A 22,534-nucleotide genomic window follows, 5' to 3' on the forward strand; every position below is an offset into this window, starting at 1 on the left:
TCTCCAAGGTACCCCTACTTATGATATATCACTTACAAGTCCCCAACCCAATACTCAAGGATGTTTTTTCTCAGCAGCAGTTACTACACCTTGGTCTCCACAATTGGCTCAGGCAGATCTATCTTGCACTATTTCCAATGCTAAACTGAGTGCTCTTTTACTCACTTTTCCGAAACTCAATGGGGTTACTCTTACAGTGGAGGATGTTGGGCGTGCGATGGGGATACTGAATGTGCCTGTACCTTTGTCCACCACTAAAACCTTCTTCAATCTCTCCTTGAAGACACTGCTAATGCGTGCCACGAGCTGTTGATACACTCACACATGGACTATACCAGGAATCAACAGTTGTACTCCATTTTATAGTACTACTTTTTACTACACGTACTAGACAAGGCAGTGGTTCCTTCCTCTCCAGTTGTGTGTGATGCATTTTTTTGTCTCTGCCATTGTCTACCCTATCCTTTTCACCATCTTCTCTATAAGGCGCTGCAAGACAGGGCAAAACGATTTCGGACACAAATAAAGGGGAAGGCTAAGAGGTTTAATTGCTATGCAACCCCCATTATGTATTGGGTAGTGCAAACTATGTAGCAGAAAGCAGATGCCAGTGCTGTCTCTAATCCGCAAGATGATGCCCAAGTGCAGTCAGGTCCATCCAGGATGCCCAAAGGGAAAGGCCCTCTATGTAAAAGGGCTAAGGTACATAAAGACTCAATCGAAGAGCTGGCAACATTACCTTTCTCAGAGTCCCAAGTTAAAATCTCCAGTGTCAAGGCCACAACTCTAACAAATGTGATTGGGGTCACTTCCATGGCCACCTCTACCTTCACTCCACCTATTGCTAGTGTTGTAAGCGTCCAAACACACTCCCCAGTTGTGTCGGCAGTACCATCTACTCCTACTCCTAGTGCAGGGGCACCTAGCTGTGAGCAAGGTGACCCGTTTGTCAACTTTTCGCCCCAGGCTGATGGACTTCTATATGCGGACAGAAGATCAATTCAAACTATTTTAGATGCAGCAATCTCTTTGCAGGGTACTAACGGGCTGCATCGCGCTGTGTATGACAGTAAATAGAGGGAAGTGCATTGCCACCTTCAAAGATCGATGGGATAGGGACGTGTTAATTGCTCAAGCTCAAGATCGCATTAGAAATCTCACTCGACAAGCACAGGATCTCAAACACAGTGTCCGCACTTTACAAATGCAGCTAAAAGAAGCAAATGATATGGCCGTAGTTCAGGAACTTTCCCCTGTGGTCAGTTCAGTGTGTCCCTCCTGTGTCCAACATCAGTCTATAGCCGTTTCACAAACAACTACATCCTTGCCAACTACAGCTCCAAGTTCTACTCATGTTCTTGCTATGGCAGTACAAGCGGACGCTTCGAAAGCTCATTCGGAGGATTCTTAGGGAGCGGAACAACCACCCAGGTCGGCTTCCTCATAGTTTCGAGGACCCTCCGTGGCCTCACTCTCCTAGCCCCCCTCGTCCCATCCTGCTCCCTTTTACAACGGCTTTTCCGGCTTTCCACTAGCTGCTTCACCTTCTCACTTTACCCAGTTTGCTGCTCATGGATGGGTGCTCCCTATCCAGTGTATCCTCCTCATACATATGGCCACTACTCTCCACCATACGCCTGTCCTTCATCTCCTTACCCACCTTTCTACCCGCCTCCACCTCCATCATCCGACCACCAGCAATTGGCAGCTCTTGGGCATCTTCACCTCCAGTGTAAATAGCACTAGACCTTTTTGCAAATCTTTCAGTCCGCCACTCTCGAAGACGGTGAGTGGTCTTGTGGCGGGCAACATGTAGCTGGGCTACAGTGTCACTCTACACAAAAAGACAAGACAATTATTGTTGGTCGCGGGTTCGCACTTGGTGGACTTGACACGTGGCAGATGTCACGTGCACATCTAACCCTATGTGCATGTGGACAAGCTACTTCAGGTCTAGGGTTCAGGTCAGCTTAGGAAGTGTTCTGGCACCTATGTGAGCTTGTGCGCAGGCCGTGCATGTCCAGGCACGTAGAGTAGTTGCATATCCTCTGGTTGCACACAGCATGATCATCAGCATGACATTCAGTAACCGTCATGAGCATTTTATAGTGCACAGAACCCATTTCCCCTATTTATCCATTTTTCACTTATTATTAATAAGTGACTTTGTTGGAAAATTGGATAGGGCAAATTTGCTAAGTTAATATAAAAGAAACCTGCTGTGGCAGTCACTCAGTAGAAGCAAAAGAAACCAAGAGAGCACATGCAAACTCTGCAATAGGCCCTCTAGTGTTTCTCCTCAACAAGAACCTCAGCAAGACCAGCGTTTTCTTCGAGCACCTTCAGCCCTAGCACCAGGACTTTCAGCATATAGTGTTTGCAGATAAGCCTACGTCAGCGTTTGCAGATCAGCACCTAGACCAGCATTTCTAGCAATCAGCATCAGCGTTTTTAGCAAGCTGGATCAGCGTCTTTTCAGCAGGCTAGACCAGCGTTTTTCAGCCAACAAATGTAGCGTTTTTCAGCCCTGCAGTCTAGCGTTTTTGCCCTGCAACAGTAGCGTTTTTAAGCCCCGACATAGCAACATTTTTAGCCTCTGAAGTTAGTGTTTTTAGCTAGCAGTCATCAGTGTTGTCGTCGCCCTCGCCGTCGCCGTCGTCTCCGACTTAGATCATCATTGCATCATAGTATCAAGAACATTGCATCTAGACCATTGTACCAGATTTGTGCAATCAATAGCATAGACCTCTCTTGCCATAGAGAGGGGGGTCCTTGGAGGAGGGTTTGACAACATTCTGGTGTCGTATTCTTCTCTCGTTCTCTCTCTCTCTCAGTCTCAGCACCTTCATTCACAATGTTTTTCCACTTTGTTTGTGATCATTTGTTGTAAGGTGCAACGGAAGTGAATGTTGAACTTTGCTAAAGATAGTGCTCCGAACTGTGCTCAAGGGTTCCTTTTACTTACGGAAGGGAGAGCATTCCGTTCCTTTAATGAGAGAGTGCAAATGATCACAAACAAAGTGGTTAAACATTGTGAATGAAGGTGTTGAGACTGAGAGATAGAGAGAGAAGAATACGACACCAGAATGTTATCAAACCCTCCTTCGAAGGCCCCACTCTCTATGGCGAGAGCGGTCTACTATTGATTGCACAAATCTCTACAATGCAATGGACTTGCCGATGATGTCGACGACGATGAGAGACGGGTTGAAATCTGAAACCGTTAAGGGCTGAAATTTGCAATCTTGTATCTGCTGAATTCTGACTCTATGTCGGTGACGACGGCGATGACGACGACGCGATGATGATGCGTTGAAAACACAGATGCTGAAATCTGCGAATAGCGGGCTGAATCTGCAAACTCTTGCTTATCTGACCGTGCGGCGAGGATCTGCTACGGGAAGGTGATATCTACGAGGTTTGGGGGCTGCGGAGCGGAGTTGGACTGCTGAGAACTGAAAATGCTGATACAAATGGGGTACTTGTCACCAGGAATCTGCAAAAACACTGATGGTAGTCTGCAATTGCAAAAACGCTGGGCTGATCTTCTGTCTGCTGCAAAAACGCTAGGGAATCTACTGTGAATTTGCTAACGCCAGGCTGATCCGCAAGTTACAAAACGTTGGGGCTGATCTGCAAATGCTGAAAACGTTAGGCTGTCTTGATGGCTGAAAAACGCTAGGAGTTCCTGTCGGGGGTCTTACTGAGAAGGTGCACTGTTGGACACTTGGTACCCGTTGCCTCTTCTGCGAGAAAGTGCTAGCGCTAGCTTTTCTTATATACTGTCTGAGTCAAATTGCCCTACCCAGTTTTCCAACAAAGTCACTTATTAATAATAACTGAAAAATGGCTAAAATAGGAAAAATAGGTTTGTGCAGTGTAAAAATGCTCCTGATGGGTTCTAATGGTAATCTGATGATCATGCTGTGTGCAACCAGAGGATATGCATCTACTCTAAGTGCTTGGACATGCACGGTCTGCGAACAGACTCACAAAAGTATCAAAACACTTCCTAAGCTAGGCTAACTGAACCCTTGTCATGAAGTACATATAGGGTTAGATGTGCATGTGACATCCCCTCCTTTTTAAAGTGAGGTACTAGTTCCGAACTGTATGACGTCGAGGGAGATCACCAACAGCGTCTGGAATTCTGGAAAGGACTCTTCGCCAACCCACTTTGATGCGTCGATCATGCCATACTTGAACTTTATAAAGGTCTGCAACGCTTGCTTCTTGGGTTGCGCCGAAAGCGACACAGTCATCTGTGGCTTCTTCAATGCTTCAACTTCGTCTATAGTCATGCGTCTTCCTTCTTCAAGAATCTCCGAGGAGGAAAATTCATGAAACCACTTCCAACACAAAAACATGAATATACGCATTTCATGTAAAGTGATTGGAAAAATTCTAGTCTTCTTTAAAGATTGTGCATGCAATGTAGATGAACAAAGAGACGGAGTGCCAAACCGTTCATCAAACACACGCAAACAATGGATTCGAAACTTGTCTTTCTGATCTAAATCTATCAACTGTGGCAAATCACAATGGAAATGCGGATGCTTCATGCTCAATCTTTCTTGTGCTCTTTCGGATACTGTGTCATGCCAAGGAAGAGACATGGAATGTGAATTCCTTGGGTGCAAACATTTCATCTTTTCATGAGTAATCCACATACATCCCTGCACATTCATGAGTGGATTGTGTTCATTGTACAATATGGCTTGCCTATGGAAAGGGAACACATAAAGACAGTGACTAAAATACAGGAAATCATCACAATGAAACACTCAAACAATGCGTGCTGACTAATCATGCGCACACATAATACTTCCTGTGGGGGTTCTTGGGACCTCGACTCGAGAGCCAAGATCGGTTCTTCGTGATTGATCGAATCTGCAATGAGGTTGACTTCACTAGACAAAGTATCAACTAAACCATCATCCTTGTGAACAATCACATCATTATCATGCAAATCATCATGTTTGTGAATAATCACATTTTTATCATGCAAATCATGTGTGTCGTGCTTTGGAGAAGACAAGACTGAGAGAGTCTCCTTCTCTTGATTCTTTCAATCTTCGCCTGCACATTAGAAATGAGAGATGAAGAATGAACAACTTGCTCTCCACGAATGACAATGGGAGAGTCACTCTTGGCATTGAAAGTGAAAGTATTAGCTGCCCAATCAATGAGAGGGTTATGCTCACGAAACCATCGAATGCCTAAAAGCATATCACATCCTGAAAGAGGAGAGACTACAAATTTTCTGCGCAAGGATGCTTGTTGAACAATGAACAAAACATCAAGGCACTCTTGTGTGATGAGAGAGTCCATACCGGGAGCGAAGCCCGACACCTTGAAAGGAGATGTCTTGCTAACCTCCAAGCGGGCTCTTTCGACAAGAGAGTCACTAATCACATCATGCCTACTGCCTGGGTCAAACAATATGACAAAACGTTGACCCTTCACATGACCATAACGCTTAATGAGAGACTCATCAATGGGAGGATCCTGAGAAACTTGGGTCACACTGGTGTTCTCATTTATCATTGACAGAGGATGTGGGTTCCGTGGGTTCTTTAGATTCATCAGAGTTAAGCTTAGGACATGTTCTTTTTATGTGACCCTTGATGTGACAATGATAACATTAACCTTCCTTAGAATAAATGCTTTGTTCTTCCGATGTGATGTATCCTCCTAAAATTCCTTGTTTTTCCTTTGCATTTGAAGTGAGCTTAAGTTTAGCAATTGTGTTTGCTGTACCCTTTGGTTCATTTGGAGAGTTCTTTTCTGAGAGACTAGAGGAAGATTGGTTAGAAGAGTTACCATTCTTACCGTTTTTACCGTTTTGAGGGTTCTGCGAAGTTTGAGAGGTACTTTGCGAAGTCTTGTTCTCCTTAGGCTTTCCCTTATTGTGCTTCATCTCCTGCACGAGAGCAATCTCTACTGCCTTGTTGAGATCTATGGGGTCGAGGACTTCGACATCAAACCTGATATAGTCGTCCAACCCGAAAATGAAAGCCTCCGATTTGCGTAATTGGGCGCCGAGCTGCAAAACACGATTAGAGAAAAATATAACTGGCAAACCATTTTGCTTGAGACTGTGCCAATCGTCCTTCAATCGTGCTGGGTATTGAGGTGGCATAAACTGCGCCTTGAGCTTGTCTTGGAAGTTGGCCCAATTGAAGGAAAGGGGCGCGCCTTCGTCGGCTTCCTCTAGGTGCGCGGCCAACTGTGTCTCTTGCCATGCGTTGTACCAATTATTGGCATCACCGGCAAGGTACATGGCTGTGGCTGCCATCAAAACCTTGCTATTCCTTGTCTTCTTAGTTGTCGCAAAATAAGCATTAAATTGATGTAACCAAGAATGAATAACACTAGCATCCATCTTACTGTCATTACTTACCGAACGTGATCTTCTCTTTGACGGGGTTGTTGGAGTTCGAGTCTCTGCTACTTGATGAACCACCAACATCTTTGACCGGCTTGGGTTGCGAGGTGAGTACTTGTAGGACCAACTCTTGCATGCGTTGGTCTCTCTGCGCCTCACACTCTAACTCCAAGGCCGCTCGTCTATCTTCGGTCGCCAAGCGCGCTTGCTCATGCTCGCGCTCCAAGGCTACCCTTCTGTCTTCGGCTGCCAAGCGCGCTTGCTCGCGCTCACGCTCCAAGTCGGCCTTTCTTTCTTCCCGTTCGCGATCCAATTCTGCCTTTCTTTCGTCGGCCGCCAACGCGCTTGCTCGCGCTCACGCTCTAAGGCTGCTGTTCTTTCTTCGCACTCGAGTTCCGATGCGGCACGCTGTGCTTCTTGTGTAGCATAATGTCCATCATCGTCTTGACCAAAGCCTCCATAGGATTTGGTTCAATCCTTGGCGTAGATGGGGAAGGCGGAGGGTCTGAAAAACCTCCTGTGGGGAAAATTCTTCTCCACTTCCATGCTTATCACCTCCATGCGAAGTATCCATTCCCCTTCGAGTGATGACCATACAGTGAAGTGTTGGGTTCTTAAGTTCACGAGGGACTTAGGTTCTTGTGGTTCTTGTGGTTCTTGGCTTCTTGAGTTCTTGAGGTTCTTTCTTTAGCTTGCAATTTGTTAGAGAAGGATCTTCTCTTACCGGAGCTCTACTATTTCCTGCGGGTGCACCCCTTGGCGGCCTTGCGCTCACACCAAGGTTGCTTTTTCCCACCTCACATCGAGTGGCCGGCTGCTAAGTGCATTGTCCGCTTTCAATGAGTGAAAAGAGAAACAAGGGGAGGCTGGACAAGCCCTTCTTTCTTGGGTTTCAAGTCACTCTTCAAAAACACGATTAGGAATCGACACGCCCAAGTGGACTTGGGTTACGTGCGAGCGTAACAAGCAAAAAAATTCTTGTGGTTCTTTCCTTGAGTGATACAGAACATTGCCAAAGCTTTGATACCAATGTAAGGTGCAATGGAAGTGAATGTTGAACTTTGCTCAAGATGAGTGCTCTGAACTGTGCTCAAGGGTTTCTTTTACTTACGGAAGGGAGAGCCTTCCGTTCCTTTAATGAGAGAGTGCAAATGATCACAAACAAAGTGGATAAACACTGTGAATGAAGGTGTTGAGACTGAGAGATAGAGAGAGAAGAATACGACACCAAAATGTTGTCAAACCCTCGTTCGAAGGCCCCACTCTCTATGGCGAGAGCGGTCTACTATTGATTGCACAAATCTCTACAATGCAATGGACTTGCCGACGATGAGAATGACGACGAGACGGGCTCAAATCTGAAACTGCTAAGGGTTGAAATCTGCAAAACTTGTATTTTCTGAATTCTGACTCTTATGTCGGTGACGACGGTGATGACGACGACGTGATGACGATGCGCTGAAAACGTAGATGCTGAAATCTGCGAATAGCGGGCTGAATTTGCAAACTCTGGCTGATCTGATCGTGCGACGAGGATCTGTTGCGGGAAGGTGAGATCTACGAGGTTTGGGGGCTGCGGAGCGGAGTCGGACTGCTGAAAACTGAAAACGCTGATGCAAATGGGGTACTTGTCGCCGGGAATCTGCAAAACGCTGATGGTAGTCTGCAATTGCAAAAACGTTGGGCTGATTTGCTGTCTGTTGCAAAAACGCTAGGGAATCTGCTGTGAATTTGCTAACGCCAGGCTGATCCGTAAGTTGCAAAACGTTGGGGCTGATCTGCAAATGCTGAAAACGCTAGGCTATCTTGATGGCTGAGAAACGCTAGGAGTTCTTGCCGGGGGTCTTGTTGAGAAGGTGCACTGTTGGACACTTGGTCCATGCTACCTCTTCTGCGAGAAAGTGCTAGCGCTAGCTTTTCTTATATACTGCCTGAGTCAAATTGCCCTGCCTAGTTTCCCAACAAAGTCACTTATTAATAAGAAGTGAAAAATGGCTAAAATAGAGAAAATAGATGTGTGCACTGTAAAAATGCTCCCGATGGGTTCTAATGGTAATTTGATGATCATGCTGTGTGCAACCAGAGGATATGCATCTACTCTAAGTGCCTGGACATGCATGGTCTGCGAACAGACTCACAAAAGTGCCAGAACACTTCCTAAGCTAGGCTAACTGAACCCTTGTCATGAAGTAGCTTGTCCACGTACACATAGGGTTAGATATGCACGTGACATTTTCACTCTCTCACTAAAGGAACGAAAGGCTCTTCCTTTCGTAAGTAAAAGGAACCCTTGAGCACAGTTCCGAGCACTCATCTTTTGAGCAAAGTTCAACATTCACTTCCGCTGCACCTTACATTGGTATCAGAGCTTTGACAGTGTTCATTATCACTCAAGGAAAGAACCACAAGAATTTTTTTTGCTTGTTGCGGTCGCACGTAACCTAAGTCCACTTGGGCGTGTCGATTCCTAATTGTGTTTTTGCAGAGTGACAGGAAACCCAAGAAAGAAGGGCTTGTCCGTCCTCCCCTCGTTCCTCTTTTCACTCATTGAGAGCGAACCGTGCACTTAGTGGCCGACCAATCGACGTGAGGTGGGAAAAGGCAACCTTGGTGTGAGCGCAAGGCCGCCGAGGGGTGCGCCCGCAGGAAAGAGTCCAACGCGGGTAAGAGAAAAGCCTTCTCTAACATAGATTGCAAGCTAAAGAACTCAAGAACCTCAAGAACCTCAAGAACTCCAAGAACCTCAAGAACTCAAGAACCGAAGAACCACAAGAACCCAAGTTCCTCGCGAACTCAAGTACCCCAAATCTCAGTGTATGGTCATCATCCGAAGCGGAATGGATACTTTGCATGAAGGTGATGAGCATGGAGGTGGCGAGGACGAATTTTCCCCACCAGGAGGTTTTTTCGACCCTCCCCCTTCCCCATCTACGCACTGTTTACACCAAATCCTATGGAGGCTTTGGTCAAGACGATGATGGACATGATGTTACAACAAGAAGTGCAACACGCCGCCTTGGATCGTGATCGCGAAGAAAGAAAGGCAGTCTTGGATTGCGAGCGTGAGCAAGTGTGTAAGGATTCTAGTTACTAATTCTTAATGAAGTATCTAAACTCATGATTAAGACTTAAGAAACTTGAACTGTACTCGAGACAAGACTTAGAAGACTCTGTGTTTGATTGATGAATGAATGCTTTGAAAACTGAGTACAATAGGCTCCTTATATAGGAGACGCACAGACACAAATGAAAAGACACGTCTCATGGTGAAGAGACACGACTTTAGACATAAAGACACATCCTTTTGGCGAAGAGCTGCAACCATTGGGCGAAGAGTTACACCCGTAGAGCGAAGGGGTGTGACCCGTCGTCTAGAAGTGTGGCTTTTGGCGAAGAGGCAGTCTCTTGAGCGAAGGGTCATGACCCTCCAAGTGTAGGGGTTCTCCTTGGCATGGCACTTTGCGTATCTGCAACTAGGAGTACATGTAATACTGCAACACAATCACAATCGTAACATTCCCTCCCTCTTAAAAAAAAAACCGAGGGCAGTTGTAGAAACTCCGAGAGAAGGAAATGTATTGTTGTTGTACTTCTGCATCCAAAGCTAAGTCCCATGTCATGACAATGTTATTGACCATGACTATTTTGCCAAACTAAAAACTGATCATATTTGCAACTTGATAAGTGCCTTTGTCAAAGTCATTTGTAACTTTGAGCTTTGTTCAATAAAATATTGAATCTATATTTGCTTCAAGTGAAATTATTGGTAAACTGACTTGCGTTTTCTGTTGAGTGAAGACCACTGGTTGGAAATCTGTAAGGTATTCCATTGGTTTATCTGGAACAGTAAAATCCTCCTGAAGGGATGTCGTAGACTGAGATAGAGTAGCGTTTGGAGGTATATCTATTTGTAAAGGTTTATCAATAGGACAAGTTGTGTTCAAAGATTCATTTGCAATGACTAAAGTCATGCTGCAAGAGTCTGTATCTGCTTTATTCTTTGCACCGCTGAAGGCAAGGACTGGAGTCTTCAAGTTTGAAGAATTATCATTCACTATAGCATCTGGTATCTGTTTAGAGACAAAGAATGTATTCTGCAAGGGTGGTGACGAGGCGAATTTTCCTGCCTGGATGACGGCCAAAGAAGGGGTTATGTGCTTGTTGGTTGTCACATAAGAATTGGAATCTTTTGAATCTTCAACTTTCTCAGCGGGTATTAAGGTTTCCAATTGATAAGGGGGAGGTTGAGGAAGTTGTTGCCTCTTAGATCACTGAAGGATCCTCTTGCACAAGAAAAGGATCAATAAATCTTCAACTGTACCACCATTAGACAAGAAATTTGACACATGCGATAACTGTCTATTTGTGGCGTCGCCTGATATGTAGTGGTGCGCGAACCGCCCTAGAAGTGGTCAAAAGTGGAATGTGGGCATGTGGCAATGGAGTTTGGATATCAAGGACCAAGCCTACAAAATTTGGTGGATTTTGGAGTTCGTTTGGCACTTTTCCCGCGAAAAATGCACGTCGAGCATCAAAATTGGCCAAAACTAGGCTTAAAAAGTTTAAAAAATGGTTAAAAATGGTGTGAAAAGACTTCAAATTGCCACATCACTCACGGTGCCGTGGGGGTTCAGGTTGAGGGAGAACTTTTGAAGCCCAACATCAACACTTTCACCTCTCCGTGTGTGGGAGGACGCAGAGTTTCCATAGGTGGTCCTATGCAGTCCCGTCTTGTTTTCGAGTGTGTAGGAGTGAATAAGAGTTTCTTCACTTCAATGGAAGTCCTGAGGTTTCCATGGATGTGTGGTTGCAAGCATAGTTGACACGTACGGTCACGTACGATGGTTACACGTACGTAGACGTGCGGTACTAATCGAACTAAAAAAAATTAGACGTATGTTGAAGTAACGTACGATGCAAAAAAATAAATCATATATTTTTCAGAGCTTTTACTCTATTATGAGTAACTACTTAGTATTAAGTACATACAACTTAAAGGAGATGTCTTACAAGTAAGAACATTAAAGATTTGGCCATGGACATTGGAAACGGCAATGCTTGAAAAAAGATGATCATGATTGCATTTGATTTCATAATCCATTACATAAGTAGAGAGTCGAGGCTCGAGAGATACAAGTGACAAAAAGTAGTACAAAAAAGTAGTGACACAACTCATAGTCTCATGGCCCATGGGTGCAAACTTTAAAGCATAAAGAGAGAGTTCTAAGTGCTCATATCGCTCTCATCACCGGAGTTGTGGTCCGAGCTTGAGCTAGAGGTAGCTGCATCATCCTCATTACTACTTGCATCAGATGCACTAGATGCAAGACCATAATCTCCCTCACTAAGGATGTTGCCCTCATCATCAAACTCTGGCTCTCTAGGATCCGCAGGCCTAGAAATGGACACATTCTCCAAAGTGGTGTCCGCCATAGTAGATCCGCTACCCGAGCCTCGCCGCACACAGGTCCTGGGTGTCCGTGCCGACGTTCTTCCACTCCCACGAGCAACCGAAGTGGAAGCTCCTCTACCTGTAGTTGCCAAAGCTCGCACAACCACCTTCTTGTGGGACCGTGTGCGAGAGACACGGCGATCAATCTCCTCCAACTCCAAGTAGAGGTCTCGAAATATTTGCTCCTCCTCTGGATCGCGATCTTTGTTGAGACTCTTAAGAGTCTCAATGGAGAGCTTGCATTCATCTACATTCACCTATTTGTCATTTACAACATGCAAGAAGATTAATGGAGTTAGCAATTTGGCATGCCAAAAATATGAGCACATGATATATCATACATGTGAAAGCATAAATAAAGAGTATGATGTAGCCAACTCAATTACGTGCCTAGCCATTGGCATCTCATGCATGGACCTCAACATGCGTAAATTGGAGCGACAATAGATAAGCCGCTTCAATTGCTTTGTAGAAAGCTTGTTGCGGATCTTGGTGTGTATAAGAGAATACGCCGACCAATTCCGCTCACATACACCCGATGAGCAATCCTAGAGCACATAGATGATAGAAGAGAGGCATGAGATTTGAATTGTGGGAATTGAGAGGTGACTTATGTCACATGAATGATGAATGTCAAATGATGACATGATTGAGATTATAAATTTATAATTTATGGTATGGTATTATGTATAATTATTAATATATATGATATACCTGTCCAAGAACCCTCAATGCCACCCTTTGAAGGTGAGGCAATTGATAGCCAAACATTCCCACCAAAAAAGAGGCTTCACTAACGAATCCCTCTTCCAACACACCGAGGAAGCGAATGCCGTGTCTCTTTGGTCTCCATAGTTGATGAGCTCTTGGAGAAACTCTCCATGGTGTTCTTTATTTAGTATCTTTGGAAGGTACTTGTCGCGCTCCTCTTGAAGTGCTTGATCCGCAAAGATGGATGGCTTTTTGAAAGCCGGATGCAAGAGGGCGGCAAAGCCATGGATTGGTCGCCTCATCCAATCCCACCGCTTTTTAACAAGGAAGAGAATGTCATCTCTCTTTGGAGAGTCCTTCAACACATCACTACAAAGAGAGAGAAAGATAGTCAAGCATGGAAGGGTAGAACCGTAGATGGAAAAAGACAACTTACAATGTACATAAATGATAAATCATAAGGTGAAATGTTTACCGTGAACCATCGGGTGCTCCATCAAGAATGGTGGATCTCTCAATCTCCTTGTAAGCCTCCTCCATGAAGTGGTAAAGGAGACCTATGGTAGACCCTTCCATGTCGGTCATCCGAAGCACCTTATACAATGGCAATACCACCATGACAAGACCCTTGACCTCTTGCCAAAACTCCTCCTTCAAGAAAAGCCGTTGGATAGCCTTTGCATCTTGTTGGGATGATTGGGTCTCTTCTTCAATCCATGCTTTGAACTCATCCGAGACCATTGTCTTTTGCAAGTTGGTTTGCACATCATAGCTCAAGGAGGAGCCACATAGCGGCAAAGCGTGTTGCGGAAGGTTTCTTCAACTCCAAGCCGGAGTAAGTGCGATATATCGCAAGTACTCTCACCTTTTTGTTGATGAAGTTGACGATGGAGAGGGCTTGGGATAGAATGTCCTTCACCCAAGGTAGGTCGCCAATGTCCTCCAAGAGGAGGTCAATGCAATGTGATGCACATGGAGTCCATACTATGTGTGGATACTCCGCCTCTAGCTTTTTGGCCATGGAAGCACAATTGGAGGCATTGTCGGTGATTACTTGAATGACGTTGCTTGGACCGATCTACATACGGAGAAAGAAGAGAAAGTGAGAAGAGCCAAGGCAAAAGACAAAATTGAAAATAGTAGATACTTGAGAGTGGAATCAAAAATTTTACCTCTTTTATGGCTTGACGAATGTGGCGGTAAATGAAGGCACCCGTGACCTTTTTCCCCCTTGCTCCCGCATCAACCGCTCGCAAGAAGTAGGTGCCAAGAGGGCATGAGACAAGGATATTAATGATTCCCCTCTTCTTGCGGTCACTCCATCCATCGGTGAGAATAGAGCAACCATACTTTACCCATCCGGCACGCACGGGGTCAAGAGACTTGTCGATTCGTGCCCTCTCTTCATCAAGCTTCTTGGTGCGCATGTCATGGTATGACACTCCCGTCCACCCTTCACATGGACCAACCGCGGCAATACCCTTCACCATGCGTTTCCAACGATCCGTGCGAAGAATATGAAAAGAGAGATTGCACTCAATGATGGTGCGTGCAATCTCTATCTCCGCTTGTCGTTGCCTCTCTTTGAGGAAAGACAATGGACTGGAAGTTCCACCCACCGTTTGTGCAAGAGTAGCTTGCTTTGGAGGCCGCCCACCATGACTTCTTTTGCTCTTCTTTGACACGCTACCACCCTCGGTGGAGGCCATGGTAGCGGTGCCGGATGCAACGGACATTGATGGAGAAGCATCCTCTCCCGAATCGGAGAGATCATGGTCGGGCGGAACCACCTCCTCCGATGCCTTTTCAACCCCCTTGCGCGTCTTCAAGGGGAGATACTTTGCTTTGCACTCTTGGAGAATGTCGTCGGGCATATTCGGACAAGGACCCGCTTCCCCTTCCATCTTGGTCAAGTGGATGATAAGGCGGGTGGAGCTTGAGGTTATGGTCTTCGGGCAATAGTTGCAATACCATTTGCAAACATTTTGCTTGTTCTTCACCCTTTCAAAGTAGCGGCAATGCTTGTTGAAGGCTTCATGAAGAGTGGGCGGCATTATGGAGAGCTTGAGGGATGGGGAGTGATGAGAGAACTTTAGAGTAATAGAGAGCTTGAAGGAGATGGATGGAGATGAAGGGAGCTTAAGTAATAATGGAGAGCTTGAAGGAGATGAAGGGAGCTTGAAGGAACAATGGAGAGCTTGAAGGAGATGAAGGGAGCTTGAAGGAATAATGGAGAGCTTGAAGCCTTGATGGAGTGCCAAAGCTTGAAGCCTTGGCCCTTGATGAATGGAGAGAGCTTGAGGGAGCTTGAGTAGGGAAGGAGATGAATGAGAGAGCTTGAGGGATATATGGAGAAGAAGAGAGGGTGGGAAACCTTATATAGGTTTTGAGGAGAGAGGGAGAAGAGGGTTAAAGAGAGAGCATGCTTCAAAATTCAAATTCCGTGTGCCATGGCCATGGCCCATGTGGCTTTGTGTGTGTGTGTGTGTGTGGATGTTGGGGGGGGGGGGGGGGGGGGATGGCACATTGGCTTATGATGCCCCAAGGGCCAAGGCTCCAAGGCCCCCAACGTTCAAGTTTCAGCGTTCAAAAACTGCCAGCACTAGGCGCTACAAAACCGGTGTAAAAACGGTCAAAAAATTCCGCCAACGGTCAGTTTTTTTAATCGGACGGAACCCGGACGGGACGGACGGATCGTTCCGTTCGACAGATGTGGACAACCCTGGTTGCAAGAAGTTGACGGAAGAAGGTGCGGCTTTCTGTAAGATTATGTGACCCTGTATCGGTGCCATTAGGGTTGGGGCTGCTCCAAAGAGTCCAACAGAGTGGAGTTTAATGAAGCTTTTGCAATGGTTTGAGAGGGGCCTTTTGTGGCTGGAGTTTTTGAGTTTTTGGTGGCTTTTCTTGTATCTTTTGGTAGCCATCAAGTGTGATTTCAAACATCGATCAACTCGACTCACCTTGTAGTGTTTGTGGGCAGGCAAGGGCTTGTAAGTCGAGGTGTTTGGAGTTTGAAGGGAGATTTTCCGTTGAGCTTTTGAGTGGTGGTGTGTGGGGTGAGGAATTTAAGTGAACTCCTTGTGTTGTGTAAAAGTGTCAGTGTGTGTGAGTGTGCGCACGGTGTCTTTTGCTCCATCATCCTTTGGCGATCTTGCTGCGGAGCGAATATTGCCGGTTGTGCACCCAGAATTTGGATTTTGAGCAGTGATGTATCCACATTTTGGATGTTGAAGGGAGTTTCATGATGGTGGTGCCTTTCCAACCATCAATTTTCACACGTTCTGAGGATGCAGAGGATTGGCTTGTATCTTATGAGTTTGATTTGACATGTTTATGCTGTGCAATTCCAAGTGAGGCGCTAAAGCTTGCTGGTACCAACCTGGTAATCAGAGGTAATGCAAGAGAATGGTTTGAGGGCTTGTCACAGGATGACAAAGTGAATTGGGACATGTTTAAGAGATGCTTTTTGAAGCGGTTCAAGAAGGTGATTCCTCACCAAGATGCATGGAAACAGGTCAGTGGTTTGTTTATGCAAGACAATGAGTCCGTTGCAGATTTTTGGTCAAGATTTGATGATGCTTGGAGAGTTTGAAAGATGCTCTATTGCATGTGGAAGCCATGTCTAAAGAGGAGTTCTATTCTGGTTTTACAAATAGCCAAAGAATACAGGTATTCACAAGGTTGTTGCGACCAGTCCTTAAAGTGAAAGTGCAAGAGAAAGAGCCCAAAACCATGTGTGACACTGTGAAGCGTTGAAGATAGCACTGCAAAAAGAAAGAAAGCTATGTGTTGCTACAGGCATGAAGTGTCCTTTGTCTATACTTGGTGTGGATAGTGTGGATGACGTTTTTGTACACAAATTTGTGGTTGCGGATACTCATGTTGACAAGAATAATGGTTTGGAGACTTGTGCAAATGACCATATGCTTCAAGCAAGCGTGAATGAAGTATGTAAAGCAATTGTGGAAGCCATACATGTGTCTATGGTACAGGATGTTAAGGACACAATAAATAAATGTGAAAGTTTGCTTGCCAGCATGGAAAGTGGAGATGAGGAGAGTGAAATTGACGAGGATGAGGTAGCCTATGATGGGGACACATCGGATGATAGTGAGAGTTGGTGTGGTGATGCATGCGATGATGACATGGAGTGTATGCTTTGAGAAGGAGCTTTACAGCAACATGACACGGATGCTTGCGTTGATTAAAAGATGGTGGGCTATGGACAAGGAGTTTCTACACAGAGTGAAGATGATGCAGGGGAGGATGATTCTATGCTGGTTGATGTGACCTTGGGTCCATGTGCTTTACCAGAGCTGGGGGTTGGGCAACCCTCTAGTGGTTGTGATGCAAAGGTATTGGGTCATGAAGGTGATAGGGATGCGTTCTATGTATGCAAGGGTTTGATGCTAGTGCCATCTCCAAGGGATGTTCGTGACAATATGCGACCTGCGGTTGTCAAGTATAAACTTCTTGAGGATGGGGTAGACAAGGAGGTTAAAGTGATCTTTTGCTTGCACAATGATCTGATGGATGCATTTCACATGCTTCAACGTATCGTTGATCCATACCCTTTTATCTGCAAAGATCCTGATTGGCAGTTAGTACGTCTTGGTACAGATTGGCATGCCGAGGACTTGGGAATGATGTCTTGTGTGGCTTTTTATGCATGTCTCCAGCTTTTCAAGTGGCAGATGTCTTATATGGAAGAAGAACATGCTAGCGATAGTGTTTTTTGAGGTGCCTTTCCAATTTTGGAGTGAACCTACTAGTTGTTGGAGTGAAGGTCTCTTTTATGTAGGAACTCAAGTGCCATCAATGCAGCAACAAGAAGATGTGAGATTCATGGTTATCAATGGGATGCGCTCGAGTCATGAAATGCATTTTGAGATTGCTATGACTCTGGATGATTGTGATGGCTTATTATATGAGACGGCATTTGCCAGCTATGTAGAAGATGTGTATCATACATGGGATTTAGGTGGATGGTGGCATTTTGGCAAGAGAGTAGATGCTTTCCCCTTTGATGCGAGTGGTACATTTGGGAACATAGGTGGTGCTATGCAAGAGGAAAAGTTTCCATATGATCCAGGAGGAGATTGGGGTCACTTTTCCAGGTTTCACGTCACTGTTTGATGAAAGTGTTGAGCATAAATGTTCAAATTGGGGTTGGGCAATGATGATAAATCACTTCTACATAGTAGTGGTTATATGCATGGAAGTGTGTATATAAAGAGGTGTTTACATGCATTTGGAAGGTTTTCTAATGTGATATTTGGTTTCAAGTATGGCGAAAAATGTAAATAGTCATGTCGCGTGCCGGCAGTCGGGCACACATACATGTATGGATAGGGTATCAAAGCCTTGGATGTGGTTCCAAGTGACTTCTTTAGGCCCTAGGGAATGTGTTTTTAGAATGTAAATAATGCAAGCAAAATGTGTGGGCACTCTCATCCCGCCCGAGAAGATTGACACATGCGGTAATTGTCTATTTGCGGCGCGTGATATGTAGCGGTGCGCGAACTGCCCTAGAGTGGTCGAAATTGAAATGTGGGCATGTGGCAATGGAGTTTGGGTATCAAGGACCAAGCCTACAAAATTTGGTGGATTTTGGAGTTTGTTTGGTATTTTTTCCGCAAAAAATGCATGCTGGGCGTCAAAATTGGCCAAAACTGGGCTTAAAAAGTTAAAAAAATGGTCAAAAATGGTGTGAAAAGGCTTCAAATTGCCACATCACTCACGGTGCCGTGAGGGTTCAGACTGAGGGAGAACTTTTGAAGCTCAACATCAGCACTTTCACTTCTCTGTGTGTGGGAGGAAGCAAGGTTTCCACAGGTGGTCCTATGCAGTCTTGTCTTGTTCGCATCCTGTTTTCGAGTGTGTGGAGGAGTGAATGAGAGTTTCTTCACTTCAATGAGGTTTCCATGGATGTGTGGTTGCGAGAAATTGACGAAAGAAGGTGCGGCTTTCTGCAAGACTATGAGACCCTGTATTGGTGCCATTAGGGTTGGGGCTACTCCAAAGAGTTCAACAGAGTGGAGTTTGGTGAAGCTTTTGCAATGGTTTGAGAGGGGCCTTTTGTGGCTGGAGTTTTTGGTGGTTTTTCTTGTATATTTTGGTAGCTATCAAGTGTGATTTCAAGCGTTGATCAACTCGACTCACCTTGTAGTGTTTGTGGGCAAGCAAGGGCTTGTAAGTCGAGGTGTTTGGAGTTTGAATTGAGCTTGGAGGGAGATTTTTCATTTAGCTTTTGAGTGTTGGTGTGTGGGGTGAGGAATTTAAGTGAACTCCTTGTGTTGTGTAAAAGTGTCAGTGTGTGTGAGTGTGCACACGGTGTCTTTTGCTCCATCAACGTGGTATTGATGGGTTCTATGCGGACGACGATGACGACAACGACAACGACGAGGTAATGATGGGTCTATGTCGACGACGACGACGACGACGGGGTACTGAAGAGGTCTATGTCGACGATGTGGTTCTTGATGGATGTCTGCTGCTACTGCTGCCTCTTCTGATTCTCCTAGTGCTGCCAGGCTGCCTATATAGGCAACAAAATCTGGGTCGAGCAGGGATGAATTGAGAGTCCACTATCCCATTAAAATTAGGCTGAAAATCAATTAATAATGCCATGCTAGGGGTGGTTCAACTCGGTAAGTGCATGTGCTAAAAATGCTATACTGTGCAAGAGAGGGTATGCAACTATGACCGGCCTAGGCATGCACGTCCTGCTAGAGGGGCTCACAAAGGTGCTTGGCTCAGTCCTAAACTAAGACTCATGCTAGACTGTAGTAGAAGCATGTCCATGTAACGCAAGTGAAGTGCGCACGTGACAAAGATTTTGCGGTTCTTTATGGATTAATTGTCCTTAAGACAGCTCGATGAAGACGTGAGCGCGCCCGATGCGCGATGTGTCAAAGGTGGCAACAAAAGATGCAATTAAGACAAGAACTGGCTCGTGATCCGGTGGGTATCTCGACTCCGATCTTGAACACCTGCCATGCAAACACATGAACAAGGCACACCTATGGAGAAGAGAGATCACTGAGGTAGAAAGAGATAGGACATTTGAGAATGAGAGAGAGAGAGAGAGAGAGAGAGAGAGAGAGAGAGAGAGAGAGAGAGAGAGAGAGAGAGAGAGAGAGAGAGAGATAGATCTGGGAAAGGCTCTCTATGCTGATAACAATCTGCTCATACAAGTGACCAAGGTTGGTTCGGCATAGAATTGACATGCCCAATGGATAGATCCGAGGTACACACAATTGCGATTGCTACTGACACTGCCAACTGCTCTTGCACGTGAAATCACTGACACGGCCACAACATGGACTGGGCTCCCCAACTCTGATCCATCTCCTAGCAAAGGAAGAACTGGAGAGAGAGAGAGAGACAGAACTGGGTCTCTGCTCTCATAGACCGGCACAATAGGATAGTGCTACGTCTCTGACTGAGATGCCCACGGCCGACGGAGTTCCGTGCCCAGAGGTATTGGCCCCAAAGTTTGGCGCCCCTTTCGTTATTTATTTTCATTAATCATTGTAAAGTACAACTCCCGCGGGTGCTCGCTCTGAGACTCTGCCTCCAGATGCTCTGAGAAGTGAGACCCCTTGGGCTTATTTATTCTTACAAAGGGATGCTAAAAGCAAAGCCCCAAAAGCAGGTAAACTCAAAAGCAACTGGATCCAAAAGCACTTGGCCAAAACCTGCAAGCAAAAAGCAATCAGCACATCTGGCGCATTTTCGTACATCTTTGTCAGTGCAGAAAGCGGCGTCCGTACAATCAACCACGTCACCGTAGAAAGCGGAGCCCGTACAGTCGGCCACGTCAGCCTGTCAGTGCGTTTTGCGGCTCCGTACGGTCAGCCACGTCACTGTCCATATTGTTCTGCCACGTCATCATCTTGCGTTCTGCTACGTCATCATCCCCATGGACATGCCACGTCATCAATTTGTGACAGAAGTAGTCTTGGAAACTGATTCCCAAGCTAGCTTCACATCCCCCTCTAAAGGGAGAACACCTGAACCATGGATAACTGTCATAACTCTCCAACAGTCTTTGCCTGTGTAACTGGATGACCAAAGGGAGGTGAATCCCGAAGGAAAGTATAATATACTTGTGAAACCTGGAACCAAATCTGGGAGAACCAAGAAGACTATCTCCCCACTATAAATGCTTGAGCTAATAGTAACTGGTTCCTAGTCCGAGAAGGACCACTATCCACTTGTACGAAAAATGACATGCCAGTCTAAGGATAAGGGAAGTAGGTGTGCCTTGTATGGTACAGTCTCGAGGGATCAATCTAGTAGACGAGGCATAGGAACTATTGCTCGAATGCACTGGGAAGAGCAACCGTCACACCACAAATCCCAAAAACGAGGCAACCACTTAAATGGCTAAGGAAGAACATCCGCCAAGATACTAATTGCACTGTGGGCTCAAGCACACCATCCAAAGCCGCAAAAGATGGGCATGGGAAACCAAGGGCTGGAAGACACCGTGCATGGTACTCCGCTGAATGGAGCACCGGTAGTCGACTGAAGATAATAACCTGGAAGCCCTCTCTGAAAGAGAAGTATCTTCAAAAGTACGCTCCGAGGTAACAACTGACTCAATCCATGTCGGAACAAAGAAAACAGTCACTGAAAGCTCCATAGCTAAAGCTGAGAATTCCCCCAAAGATAGGAAGTCCCCCCTCTCGCTCAATCCTTGGAAAAGAGAATAAGTACCACCAGAAAGAAATCTGAGACAACTTGGAGTAAAATTGCTTCCTTTGTAATTGAATAGCAACATCTGAATCTCATGGAACTCGAGATTCAAAGAGAATCACACCATCGGTAAACTTGGACTGCTAAGAATAGGAAGACCAGAAAGGTCTCTGAGGATCATGTTTGCGAAAGAAGCCATCGGGTCCAAAAAGAACCTAGCTACTCAAGCAAACTCCCTGAGATCAAACCAAATGTCTGCCACTTCTCTGCACCTGCCAAGATCAAACACAATCCAATACAGTATGCCAAACTGCATACAGATGTGGAAGAGCACATATACTCCCACTGTTGTAACTTGCTTCCTTAAAATCTTTATCAAAAACTGTCCTACGTATTTGTGCAGAAGAAAACATATCCCGAAAGGATTTCATGGAGCAATTAGAAGTAGCCCACATTCTACACAAATGGAGTATTATGCTACTGCAATGCTACATGTGAGTCTGTTTGGTTATGGAGTTTGCTTTCAAAGATCGGTTTTCCATAGCAGACAACCATTATTTATTCTGACAACATTTTATTTGCCGAATGGGGCGTTTCAAAGCCTTATAAGCTGTTTCCCTGGTTTTAGAACCCGACCGTTTTTATATGCAGTCTTCTTTAATGACACTTTACTCGGTCCTCATTGGCGACTGAGTATAGAGGTATTCCCTATTGCAGGACTAAAGTTCCTTTCTGACCCGGGCATGTGCAACACATGTAGGCAACTCTTCTGCCGAAAGTTAATCTTTTTTTTGAGCCAAGATTGCCAAGTTTTTTCAAATCTTAGTAATTGTTACTTGTTCTTGAATATCGTGGCATGAGGTCTTGCTAAATTATTTTTCTGTTGAACAATTCTGCTTTATGTTTCTGATCACTCAATAAAAGAATAATTTAGGTACTTTACTTTTATTCATGGCTCAGTTCCTGGTCACTTGATTTAAGCAAGCCCCAATGCTCATAGACTCATAATAAGTGGCATGCTTTCCACATCATCTGTCTGTCAGTGTCATAAAGCAAAACAATGTTTGAGTAGCTATTATTTGTTTTAGTGGCAATACATTATAATATTGTATGCATGCACATAGGTACGCTGACCTCTTGGATTTTAAACCGTGGGTAGCTGAATGCTTGTATTTCCGGCCTTCAAAATTTTTGCCTCTTCTTGATGATGCGATACGATCAGTACAGGTAAAGTGCCTTTCTTTAGTTATCCACTTCCACATCCTCTTATGAGTATGAAT

The 22,534-nt window shown here is 45.2% G+C and overlaps 1 protein-coding gene and 2 pseudogenes across 2 annotated transcripts in view; 1 reads left to right on the forward strand and 2 right to left on the reverse strand.

The window, feature by feature from the left end:
- Positions 1–22,534, forward strand: part of MCM9 (minichromosome maintenance 9) — a 141,730-nt gene that overhangs the window by 26,442 nt on the left and 92,754 nt on the right. For both annotated transcript variants that reach the window (XM_086491305.1, XM_086491304.1), the window contains exon 2: positions 22,379–22,481. In XM_086491305.1, coding sequence (XP_086347431.1) covers positions 22,379–22,481 — 103 coding nt within the window. The remainder of the gene's footprint in view (positions 1–22,378; positions 22,482–22,534) is intronic.
- On the reverse strand, positions 1,541–12,853 carry LOC147434926 (uncharacterized; annotated as a pseudogene).
- On the reverse strand, positions 13,023–14,425 carry LOC147434927 (uncharacterized; annotated as a pseudogene).

This window comes from Adiantum capillus-veneris, chromosome 19 (assembly GCF_014529385.1).
Source record: "Adiantum capillus-veneris isolate H3 chromosome 19, ASM1452938v2, whole genome shotgun sequence".
Lineage (NCBI taxonomy): Eukaryota > Viridiplantae > Streptophyta > Polypodiopsida > Polypodiales > Pteridaceae > Adiantum > Adiantum capillus-veneris.